The 22,632-nt window shown below is 37.5% G+C and overlaps 4 protein-coding genes across 6 annotated transcripts; 3 read left to right on the top strand and 1 right to left on the bottom strand.

Annotated features, from left to right (window-relative positions):
* Positions 1-5,375: 5,375 nt before the first annotated feature.
* LOC130995863 (heparanase-like protein 1) lies at positions 5,376-7,591 on the top strand. The gene is made up of 7 exons (XM_057921321.1): positions 5,376-5,582; positions 5,714-5,750; positions 5,812-5,995; positions 6,069-6,241; positions 6,321-6,870; positions 6,952-7,051; positions 7,131-7,591. The coding sequence occupies exons 1-7, from the start codon at positions 5,376-5,378 to the stop codon at positions 7,473-7,475; spliced, it is 1,596 nt and encodes a 531-aa protein (XP_057777304.1). The 3' UTR covers positions 7,476-7,591.
* A 1,242-nt stretch (positions 7,592-8,833) lies between these two features.
* Positions 8,834-12,790, top strand: LOC130994049 (uncharacterized). The gene is made up of 7 exons (XM_057919087.1): positions 8,834-11,270; positions 11,397-11,503; positions 11,598-11,945; positions 12,044-12,109; positions 12,222-12,261; positions 12,306-12,380; positions 12,756-12,790. The coding sequence occupies exons 1-7, from the start codon at positions 8,834-8,836 to the stop codon at positions 12,788-12,790; spliced, it is 3,108 nt and encodes a 1,035-aa protein (XP_057775070.1).
* Positions 12,791-13,361: 571 nt separating this feature from the next.
* On the top strand, positions 13,362-17,762 carry LOC130995874 (remorin 1.4-like). 3 transcript variants are annotated; one of them, XM_057921355.1, is made up of 6 exons: positions 13,362-13,663; positions 13,757-13,842; positions 13,913-14,149; positions 14,255-14,591; positions 14,677-14,758; positions 14,843-17,762. In XM_057921355.1, exons 1-6 carry the CDS (start codon positions 13,638-13,640, stop codon positions 15,035-15,037), a joined length of 963 nt encoding a protein of 320 aa, XP_057777338.1. In that variant the 5' UTR covers positions 13,362-13,637; the 3' UTR covers positions 15,038-17,762. The 3 variants fall into 3 exon arrangements, with proteins under 3 accessions (XP_057777338.1, XP_057777336.1, XP_057777337.1); XM_057921353.1 differs by having other exon boundaries at positions 13,369-13,663; positions 13,913-14,167; XM_057921354.1 differs by having other exon boundaries at positions 13,370-13,663; positions 13,913-14,167; positions 14,846-17,762.
* LOC130995878 (uncharacterized) lies at positions 15,295-16,216 on the bottom strand. The gene has a single exon (XM_057921361.1). It carries the CDS (start codon positions 16,214-16,216, stop codon positions 15,428-15,430), a length of 789 nt encoding a protein of 262 aa, XP_057777344.1. The 3' UTR covers positions 15,295-15,427.
* Positions 17,763-22,632: the final 4,870 nt, after the last annotated feature.

Raw genomic sequence — 22,632 nt, 5'->3', positions numbered from 1 at the left:
CACCATAATTAAGACAAAGTATCTAATCATCATATTATTGAGGTAAAACTCTTGTGTCAACGACAATAAACACTCTCGACATCGACGATTAACCACAAAAACCCATAAATCCACAACAAAGAACTCCAATACATCAGGATCAAAGCATAACCTCCCAATTCAATCACCGAAATCGAAGATTAACCACGAAAATCATGGAAAACGCCCATAAACCCCCTCCCTTAAACGAACAGCATCTATAAACCCCCAGCACAAAGCCAACATAACAAAAACAGGGCAGCAACCCCGATCCAACGGTATAGGACGAAGATTTGTTATTCAGGCAAATGAAGTAACGGTAATTATCAACCTTAAACGAAGAAGACCCACAGATTTAACAGCATGAACCCAAACACAGCAGAAGTAAAGTACTAATCGACGTATTATCGATGCAGACCCATGGATTAACAGTAATAGCCACACGCTTGACTGAAAACAGTACAGCATTCGGTAAATCCCTAGTATAATTCTAAGATTATCGGAGGAAACACGTAAATCGCCCACAATTATCACATTGACACGTAAAACACCCATGCACAAGTGGCATATACTCAAGATATCGAAGATCCATAAGAAAACGACGAACATAATTGGAACAGAGCACCAAATTATAATTTCTTCATGCAAAACACTGGATCGGTGAAGAAAACGTCAATTCTACGAGAGAACCCCTTATTTACGGACAACTAGTCCGGATCAACGGTAAATAAACGTAAATTTCCCCCGATTCATGTTTCATACCCGTCGCCACCTTTCCTCATGCACTCAAAACATAAATCAGCGCAGATTAAAGAAAATTAATGACATATTGACCCGGAAAACACAATTTAAACAATCAAAAACAACCAGTTGTCCCGATTATCGGACCCATCGGTGCCGACGCCCACAAATCCGATTGGATTTACAGATCTGCGTACGCCGGCGACCGCAACCTCACGTCTTAATTCAGTAGCTTTCCCACAGACGGCGCCAGTTGGTGTTTAATGAAACCAACACCTAAAACTACACGATGAAACAGTAAACTATACCTATTGGAACTGATCGGAAAGAGCGAAGTAGAATGATCGGAAACTTAATACGAGAGAGAAAAATGACTGTTGTATTAAAAATATGAGATAGCGTAAGTAATAATACACGAGCTCGGACCCTATTTATAGATTTACAAGCGGAGGGGTAAAATAGTAAAAACATCTTCGGTGCATGCGTCCTGCGTGGTGGAAGGGTACGTTGGTAATTTCGATAATACGTGGGAGACCTTCCCGCGCGTTTATTGGCTCCTCTGATGGAAATGTCTTCTCTGGCGAAGGCGTCTTCTCTGGTAATATTGACATCTCTGGCATGAGGGACTCCTCTGGTAAACACGTCCTCTCTGGCAAGGGCGTCTCCTCTGGCGGTAGTGACTTCTCTGATGGAGTTGACTTTTCTGATGACGATGACCTCCCTGACGATGATGACCTTTCCGGCGCAGATGATTTCTCTGGAGGAGAGGGCTTCCTCTGTCAAGAATGACTTCTCTGGTGCAGATGACTCCTCTGGCTAGAGTCATTCCTCTGATGGATGAAATCCTTCTGGTATAAATGGTTCTTCTGACCCATACGGCTCCTCTGATGAGAGTGGTTCCTCTGATTTGTACTCTCTCCCTACTCTGCATATATTGCTCCTCACCAAATTATATATTGACCTTTAAATTAATTATTTAAATGGAGTTCTTTTATTTCAAGTATTTTTAAATGGATTATAAAATGAAATATTTTGAGTTAAACTCTCATTTAAATTAATTCTTTTCAAATGACTTATTAATATGGATTATTTGAAAATGATTAAATGATTTTAAAAATAAGAAAGCATGATCTATGATGATATAATTTATCTATGTAATATTATAGGATTTGTTTTTAAATGACGGAATATTTGACTTGATGACATAAATAGAACGAGTTATGATTAATGCGCATGTTGATGTTCGAATAAATAGTTTCGAACCTAAATGATATTTATGTGATAATGTTTTGAGTTTAAGGTTTTGACGAGATAAGATTAATAATCCGACCTCATAAGACGAGCTTTAATTCCTTAAATAGGATTAGCATCTCATAATTTAATTAAAGGAATATGAGTCATGCATAATCATTTCACGCATCCTCATTTATTGAGATTTTTCGAGAATTAGAATCTTATTTTATTTTCTCGAATTAAAGGTCAAGCACCAGAGTTAGAGCTAAACCGTGAGTCTGCTATTCAGGTGGGCTTTCTATGTATAAATTAAAATTATATATTAGAATTGTTAAGACTTTATGCTTATGAATTTAAATGATATTGTCAATGCCTAAATGCTTTATGTTTTATTATTAATTGCCTATCTGATGTTAATCGAATTCGGATTCTGGATGGGACCGCAAATCCCTTCGGAATTAGTGTACACCTTGTGATCGTGAGTCATCTAGCGGGTTGGCCGATCATAGTGTCCGTAGAGGGAGGCCTCCCTCTCGGCACGAGTTACTGATATGGTGATTAATAATATAAAATACCTGCGCGGGTTATTGATGAAAGAAATGATATTATGTTTGGTAAATACGAGTCTTTAAAGGAAAACCCTCGTATATTACTACTGTTGAAAGGCTTGACAATAAAATATTATGCATATATGTAAATTTCGGCAAGTATCTACTAAGTACTTTTGTACTTAGCCCTGCATGTATTTTTAAATGTGCAGGTTGAGCTGTGATCGAGGATGTAGTGTGCAAGCGGAGCTTTTGTCAATTTAGGACGAGAACCTCAGAGTGGAGTATATGTCTTCATACATATACTCAAGTTATTGTTATTCCGCTGCGAACACTGATTATGTTAAGATATTATGTCATTTGTCAAACAATATGTATTATTTAATAATGTACTAAAACCATTGAGTACCCCGTTTTGGGATAATATTATGTACGGTCCCCTTGTGGCCTTCGTTGATATCTAGATATTTCGATTGTTTTCTTCATACAAGTCGAGTCATCAAGAAAACGAATATGCCCTTTCTAAATCCCGCTCCTAAATTCCCTCCCTTAGTCGCGGTTTTCCCGAATTTGCTATCCTTAGCAAGTGCGGTCGTGACATCTTCGTTGGGACGGCCCAAAAAGAAATATGTAGCATTTTCGTTGGGACGGATGAAGTATTATATATATATATATATATATAGACACACACACACAAACATAGACACACTAATTAGTTCCTAAATAGTTAAATATTTCTAAATTCTAATCTCACACTCTTATTTTGGTCGATTATAATTAATGATTTGTTAGTTAGGATCTTAATTCGATCGTAATTGTCTAATTGGTTAAGTTGGTATATATGCATTTCGAATTTTTGGATTTTCTTGGCTTTTAAATTATTTTTTTCACGTTCTAGATTTTTTTTAGTTTGAATTGGATTTTATTCGGATCGAATTGAATTTTAGGAATATTTCAGATTTTCGGATCGAATAAAATTAAGTAAAAATCGGATCGAAAATCCAAATACTCACCCCTCTCAAATCCAATAAATATAAGAGTAGTTTTATTTTTGAAAAATATGTAGTGAGTTTATAACATCGGAATTTTTGGTACGCCGTTTGAAATTACAGAATTATATTACCACCAAAAAAAGAAAAAAAGGGATAACATTTTTTGTACAACAGTTTTCTTAAGGCAAAACGACTATTACAGTAATTTAAAATCCTGCCTTTAAAGAATTAACCATTTCGAATCAAACTAATCTTGCATTCTGTAACTAATTGTACATTAAGAAAACTAATTGTACATAAATAAATGAAGTAATATATGAAATTGGCCAATTTTTATAGTAAATTTAAAATTTAGTCTATCAAATAAAAGTTTTAAAAATTGACCATTTTTTATGCAAAAATACAAAATTACTCCTAACATAAAAAAATTAAAAATTGACCACTCTCTATTACTCCCTCACAACTAGGGGTGTTCACTGTTCGATTTGGTCCGATTTGGCACCAAACCGTAAAATACGGTTTGATAATTTTTTGAAACCAAACCAAATCGTATTAGTATCAAAATCAAACCAAACCAAACTGTATTAATGCGGTTTGGTTATATTTTTTTATCTTCCTGTTTAAAATTAATAAAAAAATCGAACGTATAAGGTAATAATAATAATAATAATAATAATAATAATAATAATAATAATAATATATTACGGTTTACGATTTGGTTTGCTCTATATTTTTAATAAATCAAACCTAAACCGTAAATCATGCTTTTTCAAAAATATAAACCAAATCATATTTTTCAAACTGTAAACCAAACCAAACCGCAGGTTTGATTAGGTCTACGTTTTAAACCAAATTCGCGACTAACAATAATTCTAGTGGTGAATTCAAGTTTTAAAACTTGAATTCATGACTAACATTATTTCTAGTTGTGAATTCAAACTTCAAAACTCGAATTCAAATCAACTTGGATAAATTTTAAATTTTTTAATTATGTGAATGATGAAATAATAAGTGTGGCCAATTTTTAAATTTTTTATTTTAATATACAATTTTTATTTTTACTATTTCAAAGTGACTATTAATTTTCAAAATCCACTCTAAATAAATTCACTTTAGAACATGATATATGGATTGGCGCCCCTCGTCATCTCATTATGAATTCTTCTTTCAAATAAGAGATTATTAAAATTCTATTTAAATTTAGCTAGAGATCTTGTTAAAGTTAATTTTAAAAAAATTGGTCAAGAATCTTTAATGCAGCAATTATTAAATAAGTCGAATAGAGAATACGAAAAAGGGAAAAGAAACAACTTCATTGTATGATCAGATATACAAATGACTTTATGGTACGTAGGCAGCATTGATGACTGTATCGAATTTCAAAAACAGATATTATGAACATTACATATCCAGTTCGCCCAATCTGGTATTTTTATGAGGATGTATATATCAGATTAGATGAACTGGATAATTTAAAGATAAATTGATTTATTACATATCATGTAGTAAAATCTGAATTAATTGATAAAAAAAAATGAGCCCTTCAAAATAGGATAAATATATTTCCATGCTTGATTTCCAAAGAGGAAAAACATTTATATGTATTGAATTAAGTAATTAGCATAAATATCTACATAATTAAAATATAATCTGGAAGTTTCAGATACAGATAGATAGAATTGATTGCCTCTTCAGATCTTGGGAAGCAAATAATTTGACCTTATCTACAAATCCATTTTGTGCCTGTTGTGGGTTTAAACCTGGTGCTATATATAAGAGCTCCAATCGCTCTACACATATATCTAGAAAGAGAGAGAGAGAGAGAGAGAGAGAGAGAGAGAGAATGGAGTCTAAAGTGATAATTTGCAGCATTATTGTTTTATTGTTTACAAGTTTGTGTTGTGCAGAAGAAGTGAAAGTGATAGTAAAGGGTGTGACTTCCATAGCCAAAACAGATGAAAACTTTGTTTGTGCAACATTAGATTGGTGGCCTCATAATAAGTGTGACTACAATCAGTGCCCATGGGGAAATGCAGGCATTCTTAATCTGGTATATCTATATGATTATTATTGCCAAATCATGCATGCTTTTGATGTTAATTAAAAACCAAATTATATATGCATATATGTTTCTAGTATTAGTATTAGTTCTGTATTAATTAATTTCCTTCATTTTTGCAGGATTTGGACAACAAGATTCTTGCAAATGCAATCAAGGGTTAGTTTGTCTCAGTTTAATTTGTTATTTTATGCATATTGATAAAAGATTTGGTTTGCAGCATTTAAATCACTTCGGATTAGAGTTGGAGGTTCGTTGCAAGATCAGGTGGTGTACCAAGTTGGCAAACATGCCAACAAGTGCCCACATTTCAAGCTCAACCATAAGGGCCTGTTTGGATTCACACAAGGTTGTCTCCCCATGGAAAGATGGGATCGCTTGAACAAACTCTTCAACCAAACGGGGTACATATATAAACATAAACTCCAATAATACATACACTTTCCCACACGTTTTTTAAAATAAAGAGTTTTGCAGCGCTCTCGTCACATTTAGCTTGAACGCACTCGCCGGAAGGAAGAAGGCGGCGGTGCCGGTGGAGGAGGACGACGAAGCTACCCTCATGGTAGGCAAATGGGATCCAAGAAACGCCTACGATTTGATTAAGTACACTGCCTCAAAAGGCTACAAGATTGATTCTTACGAACTCGGTATAATTAACTAGTGTAAAATGTTAGTAGCTTTAAACATAATAGTATCTTGCATTAATCTGGCATTTGGTGGTGGTAGGAAATGAGCTATGCGGAAGCGGGGTGTCGGTGAGAGTGGAGGCGGAGCCATACGGCAAGGACATGATGACTGTGAAGAAAATGATAAAAAAATTGTACCCGAACGGTACAACCCGCCCGAAGCTGTTAGGGCCGGGCGGGTTCTACGAGGAGGAGTGGTTCAAGACCTTCCTCCAGGTGTCGGGGCCGAACGTGGTGGACGGCCTAACTCACCACATCTACAACCTGGGTGCGGGCGTGGACCCCAGCCTCATCGACAAGATTCGAGATCCTTACTTCCTGGATCAAGTGGGCCAGACCTACAAGGATGTGTCCACCTCGGCCCGGCTCTACGGGCCGTGGGCCGGGCCCTGGGTTGGGGAATCCGGCGGCGCTTACAACAGCGGCGGCAAACACGTGTCTCACGCCTTTGTTAGCGGATTCTGGTACTTGGATCAGTTGGGGATGACATCCACATTCAATCACAAGGCTTTCTGCAGACAGGCATTGATTGGAGGGAACTACGCACTCTTGAATACCACCACCTTTCTTCCTAATCCAGATTACTATGGGTATGGCTATGGCTTAGTAATACTAGCTGCTTAATTTCACCCAATTTTGATTCATTCATTTTTATAATAATGCTAATGCAGTGCATTGCTATGGCATCGTCTCATGGGAAAGAATGTGCTTGCCGCAGCTCACGGCGGCTCGCCTTATTTACGCGCCTACGCTCATTGCTCCAAGAAAACGGTAACTTCTTTACCCTAATATATCATCAAGGAAACACTTTTAATTTCATGAATAATATTTTTATTTTTATTTATTTCAGGCAGGAATCTCGGTTTTGCTAATCAACATGTCGAACTCGACGACGTTTCAAGTGTCTGTAGTGAATGATCTCAACTTGTACCCTCTAGAATCGGAGTTGATGGATGAAAATGAAAATGAAAATGAAAATGAAAATGAGAGAGAGGAGTATCATCTGACGCCTAAAAATGGCAACATTCTGAGTGATGTTGTGCTGTTGAATGGGACGCCGTTGAAGCTGACGGAATCGGATGATATTCCGGCCATGAATCCGGAGGTTGTGGATGCGACGCTGCCCATCTCCGTTGCGCCCGATTCCATAGTTTTCGCTACGCTGAGAGGGTTTAGGGCCCCTGCCTGTGCTTAGAAATTGTTTGCTTGCATTCTTGCATGTCATCTTTTGTTGCTTCTTCTTTTTCAATGTTTTATTGCGCTCTTTCTTAATTTGTGTCACATATTATTGTTTAATGAAATTGTAGTTGTGTTTATCCTGTTCTTGCTTCAAGTCTTATATCGTGTTTCATTTTTCTATCCATACCACCAATTGGAATTTTCGTTATGTAAAAGTACTATGGAGTTTTGTTGAACAAGTCTTGATGAAATTTATTCAATCTTTCTTTTCTATTCAATTGAGGAAAAGAAAGCTTTTGTTGTCATGTAATGTTTCTACCTAAAGTCTGGATTCTCTACTTATTTTGAAAATATAGTATATGTATAAAATGCAGAAACAATCATAGAAGTCATTTAAAAAACAAAAAGGAAGAAAAAGTAGAAGAATCTTCTCATGTCAGAAAGGAATTGTTAGAGTATTTATATACTCTTAAGTATTATTGTCATTGTGTAGATAAAAAGGAGTTTCTGCTGAAGTCTCACAGAATGTCTCTTGTTGAGTTGCTTGTTCGGTTGCAAGGTTCTGCTGGTTTGTTTCCTTGCGGGTTTTTGAAGTTTTATGGAAAGATATCTTTAAGATATTGCTTTTGCTTGAAGAGTCCGTTTCTTTAGGGTGTCCTCGTACCCTAGGACTTGCTGCCTTATGGAAACCCTACATGGGCCCTACGTTGGTTTGGTTTGACAGTTCATGGGCTCTCTACTTCTTGGCAAGGGTTTCATATTTAAAGAGACGTCATCGATCGAAGGCTGCTGCTGCACTCATCGTTATTCTACTTATTTTGAGAGAGTATTTTCGTGCATCAAGAGAGCATACAATACGTGAGGGTGTGCTGTTGCTTTACTCCTTATTTCTTTGGAAGCGTGAGTTGGTTTTATGTTCGTTCATCTGTACTCCGGCTTGTAGGAGTGTTTCTTGATGTTGGTTTGAACGTGGATTGAGAGGCAATCACGTTCTGTGGGTAAGTTCTATCTTGCTCTCTTTTTGTTCACGTAGGTGAAGGTTTGGGAAGAAATAGAGGCTAGGAAGATCGAGTCTTCGTGTGTAAGTCCTTTGTATTTCTTATCTTCACTAGTGAACTGTTGGAACTGGGCGTGGCCCCCCAGACGTAGGTGTGTTATCACCGAACTGGGTAATCATTGTTGGTGTCTTGTGTTCTTTACTTTCCGCTTGATTTTCGTTGAGTATCGCTGCTTACGTTATTTGTGTGTGGCCGAGACAATTGATTGTTGGATAGGTACAATTTCAATTGGTACCAGAGCGGGATCACCCAAGTTATCGGTGTTGATTCCTGGTGTATCTATCCTGTTCTTTCCGCTGCTGTGTTCGTGTGTTTAATGGCGCTGCAAAGAGAAGGTGGGTCTGTTGTGAGACCACCCCTACTTGATGGAAGCAATTATATCTACTGGAAAATGCGAATGACTTCCTTCATTCGTGCGGTTGATGAGAATGCCTGGACCGCTGTGGAAGAAGGGTGGACTGCTCCTTGTGATGAGGAAGGGAAACCCAAGCCAAGGATCAAGTGGACGTTCAATGAATTGGCTGCTTCTAATGCCAATCAAAAAGCTCTGAATTCTATCCAGAATGCTGTAACTATGGAGGTGTTTGCTCTTATATCCATGTGTGCTAACGCAAAAGAGGCGTGGGATGTTCTGATGAGTACTTATGAGGGGAATTCTAAGGTTAAAAAACAGCGTCTCCAGCAACTTGCTACGAAGTTTGAAGAACTGAGGATGGACGAGAATGAGGATATTAGCATCTTTCATGGCAAACTACTTGCTCTTGCTAATGAAAGTTTCTCTCTTGGAGAAAGAATCCCTGAGGAAAAGCTTGTGCGAAAGGTGATGCGTGCTCTACCTGAAAGATTTGACTACAAACTCACTGCCATAGATGAAGCAAGAGACGTCAGTGATATGAAGCTTGAAGAACTCATAGGTTCTTTAAGAACGTTCGAAATGAATCTTCGGCCAGAGAGATCTGAGAAAAAGAAGAGTATCGCCTTTGTCGCCGATTCCGGAAATAACAAGAAGGACTCCACAAAATTCGACTCTGATGACTTGGTTGAATCTCTTGCTCTATTCACCAAGAACTTTGGTAAAGCCTTCAATAAGTACATGAAGAATAATATGGGCAACAAAGGTTTTCAGAATGCAAAAAGCTTTCAACTATCTCAAGGGAAGAAGGATCAAGGGTCTGCTTCAAGATCTGGAATTCAATGCCACGAATGTCATGGGTATGGTCATATTAAAGCCGAGTGTGCCAACACATTAAAGAAGCAGAATAAATCCTTCAATGCTTCTCAAAGTGATGATGAAACGGATGACAGTGGGAGCGATTCAGAGGATGAACCGGTTGCTCTTCTAAGCTCTACTGATCTTTCTAAGAAGGAGGATATTGAGGATGATCCCCTGAAAATTGGAGTAGATTCTGACTCTGAAGAAAAAGTTGTCGCCTTTACTGCAAAATTGGAGGAAGTCGCTCCAAATACCTCTTCAGATGATGTTACTGTGGAAGAGACTGAAAGTGATAATGAGGATATTGATGAAAGCTTCTTGACAGAGAATTATGAACTGATGTACAAGAAGTGTGTGGCTGTGCTTGAGCTGAATAAATCTCTTTCCACTCAACTTAGCAATGTCTCGAAGGAACGTGATGATCTTGTGGAGCTCTGTGAAAAACAAAAGGCTGAACTGGTGGCTCTTCGACAGACTATGAAATCTAAGATTGGTGAACTGGAGCATCATCAAAAACTTGTTAAAATGATGAATACCGGGACTGAAAAGTTGGACGAAATTCTGGAAAATAGTCAAAGCTCTGGAAATAAAGCTGGATTAGGCTTTCAAAGCAAAGATTGGGTTCCTAAAGACAATGGAGGAAAAGCTAAAGACACGCCCCACAAAGAAGTTGATCAGCCGCCTAAACCACATGTGCATCGACTAGCTGCTTATAAAAATGCTCCTCCGAAGAATAACTACAATAGATCTTTCGTTCCAACTTGTCACTACTGTGGAAGGAGAGGTCATATCAGACCTAGATGTCGATTTCTTCTACGCGACATCCAAAATATGAGAAATTCCCAAAATTATCGGCCAAGGATGAACAGAGGATATGTTGTTCACAACTCTCTTTGGTCTGGCTTTCATCGGTCATGGTATTTAGATAGTGGTTGCTCCAAACATATGACAGGAGAAGAGAAGCATCTGGAAGATATTCATATAATTTCTGAAGAAAGAGTAACTTTTGGTGATGGTGTCCAGGCAAAGGTCGTAGGAACAGGTACTTTGAATGTTCCAGGTATGCCTAAACTAAAAAATGTCATGCTAGTTGAAGGTTTGAAGGCCAATCTGATCAGTATCAGTCAGCTCTGCGATGAACAAATGACGGTCATTTTCGACAAAGATAAGTGCATTGTTAAAGATGGAGATGAGGAGTATATCTCGGGCAAGCGATCAAGTGATAATTGCTACATTGTATCTCCTGATAATTCATGTATTCAGGTTCTTGGAGATGATACTGATACATGGCATCAAAAACTTGGACATACCAGCCTGAGAAACATGAAAAAGCTCGTGAAGACAGATGCTATCAGAGGTCTTCCCAAGCTGGTGATTAATACTAAACACATCGAGATTCACCATCATTTTATTAGAGAATTGGTAGAGGAGAAAACTCTCAATTTGGAGTTCTTGCCTACTGAAAGACAAATAGCGGATATTTTGACGAAGCCGTTGGATGCCGAAAGATTTGAGAAGTTACGTGGAGAGCTGGGGCTCTGTATCTTATGACTATCCGTCTTGAGGAAAACATGGGTACTATGCTATTTTGTGAATTCTTCTAGCATAAGTACCAGTTCTTATTCATGTTTCAAATGGAGTCTCTTCAAAAGTGTTATCTTTGCAGATATGAAGTACGCTTATCCTGGTCAATCTTCTGTTAATCAAGTCAAACTTGATCAGACTTGTGTTTATTGGTCCTGTGATCATTCAAGTGTTGTGCGAATGGATCATGTCTTATTAGCTATATTGGGCTTCAATTTCTATGGGTTAATTCTTTTGGGGTTTTCTCTTTCTAAAAGCAGCAACTGGGCTTCTCCTATTTTAGCCCATTGGTATGATAAAGAGCCCAAGATCAGAGACCTTTCATCTCCTTATTTCGGTTCCCGCGGCAAAATTGAGTATCACTATTTCTCTCAAGGGAAGTTATCTCTCCAAGAGCTCCGAAGATTCTGACGCCTCCGACCATACTCACTCTGTAGAGGACGGTCAACCTTCACCACCTGTTCAAATTGAAGGTGTGAACAACAATTTTACTGATGAGAATGGTGATTCTAGCGGCAATGATGATCCTCCTCGAACAGCTGCTCAAATTGCTCGCGGAATTTGGGCTGATTTGACAGCCTCGCGTAAATGCTTCGCGGCAATGGTCCTGCTGGTGCAATACCTGATGAAGGTTCTAAGGATGAAGATTCTGATGGGTCTGGCAACTAGCTCTTTGTCATTGTTGTGACAAAAAGGGGGAGAAATTATGGTTCTTTCGTTTTTGTGCAGGTGGTGGTTGCTATGGTGCTTGCTTATAGTAATTTTTGGATGATGGCATGTAATCCAAGAACTCCGGTGCTTCCTCTTTGCTCTTATGTTTTTGTGCCGACGTTATTTCCTTCAGGGGGAGAGTTCTTGTTAAGGGGGAGTGATTTCTGTTTCTGTTGTGTACTCTTGTGTTGTGCAGAAAAGTGATTTTGTCTACACCAATGACAAAGGGGGAGATTGTTAGAGTATTTATATACTCTTAAGTATTATTGTCATTGTGTAGATAAAAAGGAGTTTCTGCTGAAGTCTCACAGAATGTCTCTTGTTGAGTTGCTTGTTCGGTTGCAAGGTTCTGCTGGTTTGTTTCCTTGCGGGTTTTTGAAGTTTTATGGAAAGATATCTTTAAGATATTGCTTTTGCTTGAAGAGTCCGTTTCTTTAGGGTGTCCTCGTACCCTAGGACTTGCTGCCTTATGGAAACCCTACATGGGCCCTACGTTGGTTTGGTTTGACAGTTCATGGGCTCTCTACTTCTTGGCAAGGGTTTCATATTTAAAGAGACGTCATCGATCGAAGGCTGCTGCTGCACTCATCGTTATTCTACTTATTTTGAGAGAGTATTTTCGTGCATCAAGAGAGCATACAATACGTGAGGGTGTGCTGTTGCTTTACTCCTTATTTCTTTGGAAGCGTGAGTTGGTTTTATGTTCGTTCATCTGTACTCCGGCTTGTAGGAGTGTTTCTTGATGTTGGTTTGAACGTGGATTGAGAGGCAATCACGTTCTGTGGGTAAGTTCTATCTTGCTCTCTTTTTGTTCACGTAGGTGAAGGTTTGGGAAGAAATAGAGGCTAGGAAGATCGAGTCTTCGTGTGTAAGTCCTTTGTATTTCTTATCTTCACTAGTGAACTGTTGGAACTGGGCGTGGCCCCCCAGACGTAGGTGTGTTATCACCGAACTGGGTAATCATTGTTGGTGTCTTGTGTTCTTTACTTTCCGCTTGATTTTCGTTGAGTATCGCTGCTTACGTTATTTGTGTGTGGCCGAGACAATTGATTGTTGGATAGGTACAATTTCACTCGTGTGTAAGTCCTTTGTATTTCTTATCTTCACTAGTGAACTGTTGGAACTGGGCGTGGCCCCCCAGACGTAGGTGTGTTATCACCGAACTGGGTAATCATTGTTGGTGTCTTGTGTTCTTTACTTTCCGCTTGATTTTCGTTGAGTATCGCTGCTTACGTTATTTGTGTGTGGCCGAGACAATTGATTGTTGGATAGGTACAATTTCAGGAATAACTTCTGAAAACATTACTTTCTACAAATCTTTTACAAATCAACAGTTGCCCAAAATCTGACAGAGAATCCTCACATAAACAAGTGATCTTTAATATCACGAAAAGCATGTTTTCCTTTCATGTCCTAAAAGATTCAAAATCAGTTTTTGCATGCAAAGCATATCCAAAATCCCAGGTTGCTTGCCACCCAAATTTTCACAGCCTATCACATAAACCACAGCAAGTTTTCCCATTCATATACTGCTGCTCCTTCAAATAAGCATTAAAACCTCAATGAGAATAGCATACCATCACAAAAGATTTTGGAGCAGTCCTTCACAAGAATGGAAAGCTTGATTAAGCAAACAAGGTAAAAAGATCTTGGAATCTCTCCACCTACAACAAAATTCATATGTTTTAAGTAGGTGAATAATTTTCTTACATTTGCATGACTTTTTCCCAGATCAAGATTTGGAGGTACTAAAGAGGATAAAAGCAGCAGCACAACAGACAGTAAAATCCCACCTCAAAAAACACAATCTTACAGAGGTATATATATGCATGATTTAGGTTTTTTCTTCTTTGGATTGCGGTAATGGGAAGTTTCCGCGTGTTGCAGAGAAGAAGAGAAACCAAGGGTGGAACAAGAAACAGTTATCCAGACAAATGAGTTGGGAGTATGATTTCAGCAGTTCAGAATATCCTACTGCTGTTGCAGCAGCAGCTTATGCTATCCAATCTCTCGAAGAATCAAGCTCGTGGGACAAAAGGGAGAGAGATTATGGCCATAACAACTCTTTGAGAAAGACAAAGAGCAGAGTTGATGAGAGAGAAGAGAAGCCTGAACCGCTCAAAAGTGCACTCAAGTCCTTTGGTGAAAACAGATTATCTTATCTTAATATGTTTCATTGCTTTCTTGTTTTCACCTCCGATAGTGATGGATCGTTTGTCATGACATTAGATGGAACTCCAAGGACAAATTTTAAGGATGAGGGTACGACGAGTAATAGGTTGCCCGAGAGGAAACCAACCAAGAAAATAAGCTTTGCTGATCTTGCTGAAATAAGCAACAATAATGGTGCAAAGTTACCACAGCAGCAGGACCCTGAGCGAGCTCCATCGTTGAAAAGGCCTCCAACTTCTGCAGATAGGCAGTTGAGTATGGCAGATAGCAGAAAACCGCTGAAGTCGCCTCCACCTCCACTTCCACCTCCGCCACCAATTGCAAGAAAACCCGGACCTGCAGACTCTGCAGCAGCTGCATGGGAGAAAGAAGAGATGGCAAGTATTAAAGAACGGTATGACTTATGTGCATGTGAGAGAAAAGCAGATAGAGTTTATACCTTTCTCTGGGCTCCCAAAATAACAGAAGAAAGTTTGCAGGTATGAGAAGCTGAGGGCCAGAATTGATAACTGGGAGACGAAGAAGAAGAAGAAGGCAAAACGCAAGATAGAAAGCATAGAGGTTCCTTTCATTAGTCCACTTGAATCTAAACATTATATGAGTAAAGATTATTTCATTGCTCACAATCTATTAAACAAAATTTAGCAGGCTGAATTAGACAAGAGAAAAGCAAAAGCCATCAAGAAATACAACAGTGAGATAGCAAGAATTGCAGCGATTGCGAGCGGAGCCCGGTCACAGGCAGAGGAGAATCGCTTGAACGAGGAGCTCAAGGTGAAGGAGAAGGCCAATAAAATCAGAGCAACAGGAAAACTTCCAGCAACTTGTTTGTGCTTTTGAGTTTCATCAAGATTGACTTTGAAATTTGTAAATTTGTATGGTTTTCTAACAAAAAAAAAAAAACAGATTCCTTTGTGTTTGTAATTTGCAATGGATCAAATGTGCCAAAAAAAATGGAACTTTAGATATTGCATGACCGTAGTTGGAGTCTATTTGGAATTAAAGAAACTCTGAAAACCATAGTTATACACAGAATTACTCAAACTCGAAAACCAAAATCAGAATTTGGTAGCACAACATGAAAATGAAAACATTCATAGACTAATCAACATTTTCATCATCAAGAAGGAAAAAGTTTGAGTTCCATGTACAACATATCTTGCCCTACAACCAGATTGCAATCTATCAAGGACTAAAACCACGAGAACAATTGAATAGAATAATATATTTCTAAGTTCTCATCTCACGTCCCAGCCAATCAAGCACGGGATATGCAAAATACAGCACCAAGAAGGCAGGAACCGCAAAGAGAATTGTTATGGCCAAGTAGAGCATTAAGATGGCAGCACTCACAGGTAACGCAAATGTGACAATCATGAGCAGTATAACCAGTGGAATCTTGGCCATCGCTCTAATGAAAAAGTCGAGGGATTTGTGGAAGGACATCTGGAGTCTTTCAGAAGTGAATCTATCCCTGTAGCGGCGGTGGTTATTGATGTAGCTTGGATGACCAAGACGATGCACCCTCCTGTTGGTGGCGTCAGGAAGGCTGTTTCCGGATAAAGGGCAGCGTTGGGACAATATTTGTTGACGATCTCTGCAGATGGAGGAAAGTGCCTTCACCCTCTCACCATTTCTGCTCTCCACCATCCACAGTATGAAGAAGTTCTTGCTTGGAAATCGAAGATTACCCTTGTAAAGGAGACGAAATGTCAGCAAATTACACCAAGGACAGGAAACAAAGAAAGGAATCTGGATCTGATGGGCAGAAAACTTCAGAGTAGCCAAATGAAGCCCCAGGACGCAGTTCTTGCAGAGGCTGTGGCCACACCATAAAACATAAGGCACATTCTCGACAATATTAAATGATTCCCAACATATTGGGCATTCCAGCCCTTCGTCAGTGCTAGCATTTGAAGAGATCTCATCATCTGAAATTTCATGGCAAACTCTGGCTAGCTCAGCTATGTTTTTCTTTTGCCCAAAACCTCGAATAGAATGTGATATAGATTTCCACATGATGAATTCCAAGAAAACTTGGTACTTGCTACGGTCTTTGAGCCTTATAGCGTAAAAGACTCATTGAGTCTTTTATGTTTGGTAAGATTGAACCTGAACCAAAACAGCAGAGGGTGAGATGGTTAGCTACAACTCTCAATTGGCTGTTAGTTCAGTTAGTTACTGATAAAAACACTACTAGATTTATCAAAACAAGAACAGAACTTCTAGTTCTATCAATGTCTTTATATACAATATTATGCAGTTTCTCCTATATTTAACACAATTATAACCTTACACTACATGAAAACATGAATTGAATAGCTTGCATAGTTTTAAAAAAAATATTATATGTTCTTAATTTTCAATATAAAGGCACATCTCTGCAAAAAACCATAAGAAGAAACACACACGTAAGTGAGGCCGAGTGCTGACTAAAACCTATAAGTAGCTAATGCCGAGGGTAAAAAATTGGAGTTTCTCACATTAAAAGATAGTCACAAAATGTTTGCTTTGTCTCATCTACTGTGATTGGAATATCATCCTCGCATAAATGATAAACCTAATTCACCTGAAGAATGATCCCAATGATAATCTAGCTTTTCCTATTACTCATTTTCTAAGTCATCTCTAATCTTTTCTGAGTAGAAACCTCTAAAACTTTTGGGGTGCTTCTAAATTTTAATCCTTTTAAACAAGAGACTGTTTACAAGTCCACAAATTCAGGAGACTGCAACATTCATCAAAATGCCTGAAGTTCCTATCTCCAACTCATTGAAGATACATGAACAATCAACTAGCGAGTCCCATCCAAGATCCATGGGGTTCATCAGGAGTCAGGACCCTACACATGAACCCTCTCTTCTCCTTGTGCAGCAGACTACACCAGACTAGCTTATCCTTGAAAACAATGAATTTCACTTCAGCAACTAATTGACAACTGATTCAAATACATAATAATTGCAAATCCAACTGCTTGAAAAGGGATTAAATGGTTGAGTAAACCCCTCTTTCCTGAGTGAATTTCAATACATTTTCTTGAACAATACTTTGTCCAGCCGACATAAGTAGCAATTAATCATTCGTTCAACTCATTAAAAAGATATTTTGACACCAAAAATGTAAGCTATCACAACTAATCAAGCAGGACCAACCATCAAAAAGCAAAATCCACAAGATTGTGAAAATGCACAGCTAAAAGCAACACCGTTCAAGCCATCGGAAATTAAAATTCACATATTCATTTCAAGTATGTCTCCGCCGCATAATCACGAGGAGCACTCAATCCCATCACAACCAAATTTCAACAACCAGATTCATTAAAAATCAACTAAACAATTTTCCTAAAAAAATACTGAGATCCAGAAGAACTCCACGAATTTCATAATTATATCACCGTGATCAGGGTGCTAATTTTTCATAAAACGCTGCGAAAAAACGAACTATCACGGAGAACAAGAGATTTTTATACACGAAAATGAGCTAGTGACGATCAACAGCTGAAATCACGAAGATACGCCAACAATCGTAACATGCAATACAGCTCCTTCATTTGACCCCCCCCCCCCCCCTCCAAAAAAAAAGAAAAAAAAAAACAGAAGAAGAAGAAGAAGAGGAAAGGAAAACACCTTCATCTAGAAACGGTGTGCATGGAAACGTGGAGCTTGAAGAGAGCTTCTGAATTTTGAGAATAACGGCTGAAATGTCTCATTTTCGATGAGTATTGTATCGAAGGAAGAGATGAGAGAGAAAGTTGTTCTATTCTCGAGAAGTAGGAATTGTGAGAACACTCACCATCAGCCAGGTGGAACGGTGTCGTGTCGGTCGAATTGTGAGGGCCCATTTTCGAATTAATTTGGGCTTCAGAAGCCCATGATGAAGTTTAGAGCTAATAAAGACATTCTTTGGGCTTCGATTCTCACAAATTCTTGGCCCAAATAGTCCTCTATTATGCTTTTTTACTTCCACACCAAGTTTCATTTTTGAACTCTTCAACCGAAAAAAAGAAAATCTTTTTAGAAGGTTTTGTACGAATTTATTAAGAGGGTGTTTGCGAGCTTATAAGCTCCTTCAAAATGCTTGACAAAATAAGCTCCTAAATAGCATAAAAGTTCTAAAAATAAGTTTAGCCAAACACCCTCTAAGTATCTTTAATAAATCTTCAAATTTTATTTAGCTTTTGCCCAACACTAAAACAAAATTATCTAACACTGACATAGAAAAATGTGTTATAAAATTTGTTACATCTTTAAATATAATAAAGTTTAGTTGCACCTATACATGTGTTATATATTTTAGGGTTAAATATCAAATTCCCCCTATCGATGACGTCCCTATCGCGTACAGGACCCTATAGTCAGGGTAAGAGCTGTTTACTACCTCAACGTGGCAAAATTGCACCAAATACCCCTCGATAGGGGGAATTTGATACTTAACCCTTTCTAACGATGTTAACCGCCGTTAAAACGCAATGGGGTATTTGGTGCGATTTTTCCACGTTGAGGTAGTAAACAGCTCTTACCCTGACTATAGGTACATGTACGCGATATGGTCGCCATCGATAGGGGAGAATTTGGTACTTAACCCTATATTTTAATTATTAATAAAAGTGTAAGTAACTTTTATTGTGTTTAAAAATATAAATAAATTTTATGACATCCATTCATTTAGCAAATTTTGACATCTAAAATTATCACAAAATATTTTTGTTACACATAGATGTCACATTATATTTATGCTCTGTGTGCACACGCGATCATCACACACTCACTCACACAAATTCACATGTACACGCACAAACATTATTATATTACTTTAATTATTAATATAATTAAATTTTTCAAAAACTAGTTATAAAATATGATGTCCTAAAAATAACTACACTTTCACATGTCACAAAAATAATTACACTTTTACATGTAAGAAAAATAGTTACACTTTCAAATATCACTAAATTTAGTAACGTGTCTTTATTTTTGTGATACACATAATAATTATTAAGTACTGAGTATCACTATTTGTCAATTATTTGTAGTTTTACATAAAAAAAATTACGTACTATTTGAAGATATTCTTAATAATGTTCCAATATATCTGATCTATAGACGCACACACATGTATATAAGTTGTTTCTCGAGTGTTAGTTGATCAGGGATGCCTTGATTTATTTAATAATAAAATATTGGTTCGAAAAAGAGTTCTATTTATTTTTTTTTATTTTTTACTTATATATGAAAAAGAATCATGTTTCACTATCGTACAATTATACACTTTTATGAATTTGTGTATTTATTTTATTTTATTATTAGAGGACCCGCCTCATTAAGAGTATCTCCAATGAGGGAATGCATGGGGTACGCATCCCCAAATTTGATCATTGAAGGGATTTAACTTTTGGATGCAATTGGAAGAGAGAAGAGAGAGAAGAGGTGTGGTAAGCATGTGAGAAAATTATTTACTTTTTCATGTTTGCTGTTTTCTTTTTTCTACTTTCAATTTTCTTTTATATTCATTCTTTCTTTTGTTTTAAATATTTACTTTTATTTTATTTATCATATTTAATTTTTGGGTTAAGTACCAATTTCCCCCTATCGATGACGTCCCTATCGCGTATAGCACCCTATAGTCAGGGTAAGTGCTGCTTACTACCTCAACGTGGCAAAATCGAAGCAAATTCCCCCCGCTACTTAACGGACGTTAACGCTGTTAGAAAAAAATATTTTTTCTTCTCTCTCTCTCAATTCCGGCCAAATCTCTCTGCGACGCCGGAATCGACCCAAACTCAACTGCAGCATGTAGTTTTCGGTCAGATCTCCCTCCGCCCTCTACCTCTTCGCCGCCACCTCAATTTAATCACACCGACACACATCCTCGCAAGCTCACCTATATTCTCAGTATTTGTGAAATTACACCAAAAAAAAAATCAGATCTCCTTCTCAGTTTTGCACCTCCCGTGGATGCTCCAGCGTAGCCTCCATCGTCTGCTTCAGCCGGAGAGCAGCAGCAAAAACCATTCGTCACTGCCGCGCGTTCTCTCCCTCTCTGAGCCGACACTTGCAGCCCTTATTCACCACCGCGCGGTCCATCTGCGGTTTCGCACCTGTTCTCCACCGACCCCCTCATTCTACCGCTTCAAATCCAATTAATTTGCCAATCAGATGCCCGTAAAACAGAGCGAATAATGTCTCATCATCCTCTCATCTTGGTGGTGAAAATTTTCCGGCCAAACTCAACTGTAGCATGTGTGTTTGAGGGAGGAAGGAGGTGGCGAATTTGGAGGGTTTCGGGGCGGGAAAGGAAGGGGGAAGCTGCTGGGTTTGGAGCTGGAGGAGAAGAGGGCTTTGATTGTGGCGAAGGCAGAGAGAGGGCGGCGGGAGGAGAAGGGGGTGTTGGAGGAGAAGTTATCGACGGCGGTCGACGGTCCTACACCGAAGGAAGGCCGCGACGGCAGATTTAGAGAAAGGGACGGACGGATTTTGAGAGAGAGAGAGAGAGATGGGCCCCACCATAAATAAAAATAAAAAAAATATATTTTTTTTCTAACGGCGTTAACGTCCGTTAAGTAGCGGGGGGGGGGGGGGAACTTGCTTCGATTTTGCCACGTTGAGGTAGTGAGCAGCACTTACCCTGACTATAGGGTGCTATACGCGATAGGGACGCTATCGATAGGGGGAAATTGGTACTTAACCCTTAATTTTTTAAATTCAAATTTGATTTTGTGTTGTATGTTTGTTTGCTTTAAATAAGTAATAAAAATTATTATTATTTGCTTATGATATTATACAAAATTTATAAAAACATCAATATATTTTTATATTAATTAAAAATATCTATCACATTAATTTATATTAAATTATAAAAATAAATGTAAAAATTAAATGAAATGTAAATAAATGTTGAGTGAATTACAAATGGATAAAAAGCGGGTCCATAATTATATCAGCAAAAATATGAGTTTGAGGAGGTATTGTTGTAGGTCAAATTAAGAAGAGGGGATTATGATTATATGTCTGCGATTATACCAGCAAAAACTTTAAAATATGAGACACCACTGTTGTCTAACAACTTTTTTTAACTTACTTATATTTTAGGGTTATTAGAACCTAAATACATCAATTTTGGGGGTAGTTTGGTTTTGCACATGAACTTTAAAAGGTGTAAAAAAATACATGAACTTTAATGTTGTAGCAATTTTATCACAAATTCAAATATTAGATATTCAAACTCCATAAAAGTCTTACGATTTACGAGTTTAGAGATGTCTTATATGATATCTTTTAGAGATGTCTCATAACGATGTCACAAATTCAATTTTTGCTCAAATTAAAGTTGACGTGGCAAGTCGAAATATCGATGTGTATTCCATCGGACTTTAAAAAAATGATATTATATAGGACATCTCTAAAAGATATCGTATAAAACATCTCTAAACCTATAAATCGTAAGATTTTTATAGAGTTTGAATATCAAATATTTGAATTTGTAATAAAATTGCTATAACATTAAAATTCATGTATTTTTTTACATCTTTCAAAGTTTATGTGCAAAATCAAACTACCCTCAAAGTTGGCGTATTTAAGCGCCAATGACCCTATATTTTAATACAATCCCTACAAATTACTTTTACTCCACTTATATTTATTTTAATATTTTTTAAAAAAATTATGTTCATCCTTAAGTAAGACTCTATTTCATGGAGAGAGACCGTATACAAGTAATGGTGAGGATACTATAGATGGGTCATGAATGATTACTCAGTACAATTTATTTTATTTTTTTAGAAAGTTAAGTGGAGAGGCCCAACATGTTATTTTTCCCCCTTTTAGAAGGACAAGGACAAGGTCCCACGTGTTTTTTCTTTTTTCTTTTTTAAGTGACATGGTCCTCCGTTTATTATTGGAAAAATAAATATTTTTTAGAATTGAAAAATAAATATTTTTAAAGTATAATTGAACTAATCACTTCATTTAAAATTTTTGCAAAGTCAGAACGAATGTCGAAATCCGAAGGATTGTCCCTCTTACTTTTAAGATTATGTTAAACTTAATACTCCCTCCGTCCACCAATCAACTTCTCATTTGGTTGTCGGTACGAAAACTAAGAAAACTGAAAAATACGATGTAAAGGTGGTGTAAAAGATTAAAAGGATAGTGTTAATATATTTTTTTTATCGAAATTCAATGAACTGTACTAATTTCAAAATTAGATTAATTAGGTAATTCACGTGGCACATGTTAAAATATAAATCCAAAATAAGTGAACATAAATTAGACCAAACTTAATAGATACGTATTACATGACGCAAAACACAAGGCTATGAGCCACACAAAATTAACAACCACCTAATCCATTATTACAAACACTAGCGCTAATCACTCGATAAACATGACAACAACAGCACTTAGACAGTAGAATCATTTTCATATACATAGCCTTCC

The sequence above is a fragment of the Salvia miltiorrhiza genome, chromosome 7, assembly GCF_028751815.1.
Source record: "Salvia miltiorrhiza cultivar Shanhuang (shh) chromosome 7, IMPLAD_Smil_shh, whole genome shotgun sequence".
Lineage (NCBI taxonomy): Eukaryota > Viridiplantae > Streptophyta > Magnoliopsida > Lamiales > Lamiaceae > Salvia > Salvia miltiorrhiza.
This window is presented reverse-complemented; position numbering and strand designations above follow the sequence as displayed.

Bases quoted from the DNA above. Each gene is read 5' to 3' on its own strand.
- LOC130995874 (XM_057921353.1), top strand. From the start codon at position 13,638: ATGGAAAGCTTGATTAAGCAAACAAG. The intron at 14,168-14,254 runs GTGAAAACAGAT...TCATGACATTAG, and splicing joins AAGTGCACTCAAGTCCTTTG to ATGGAACTCCAAGGACAAAT. The intron at 14,592-14,676 runs GTATGACTTATG...GAAAGTTTGCAG, and splicing joins ATGGCAAGTATTAAAGAACG to GTATGAGAAGCTGAGGGCCA.
- LOC130995878 (XM_057921361.1), bottom strand. From the start codon at position 16,216: ATGTGGAAATCTATATCACATTCTATTCGAGGTTTTGGGCAAAAGAAA.
- LOC130994049 (XM_057919087.1), top strand. From the start codon at position 8,834: ATGGCGCTGCAAAGAGAAGGTGGGTCTGTTGTGAGACCACCCCTACTT. The intron at 11,946-12,043 runs GTTCTAAGGATG...GTTTTTGTGCAG, and splicing joins TGGTGCAATACCTGATGAAG to GTGGTGGTTGCTATGGTGCT. The intron at 12,110-12,221 runs GTGCTTCCTCTT...TGTGTTGTGCAG, and splicing joins CATGTAATCCAAGAACTCCG to AAAAGTGATTTTGTCTACAC.
- LOC130995863 (XM_057921321.1), top strand. From the start codon at position 5,376: ATGGAGTCTAAAGTGATAATTTGCAGCATTATTGTTTTATTGTTTACA. The intron at 5,751-5,811 runs GTTAGTTTGTCT...TTTGGTTTGCAG, and splicing joins TCTTGCAAATGCAATCAAGG to CATTTAAATCACTTCGGATT. The intron at 6,242-6,320 runs GTATAATTAACT...TGGTGGTGGTAG, and splicing joins GATTGATTCTTACGAACTCG to GAAATGAGCTATGCGGAAGC.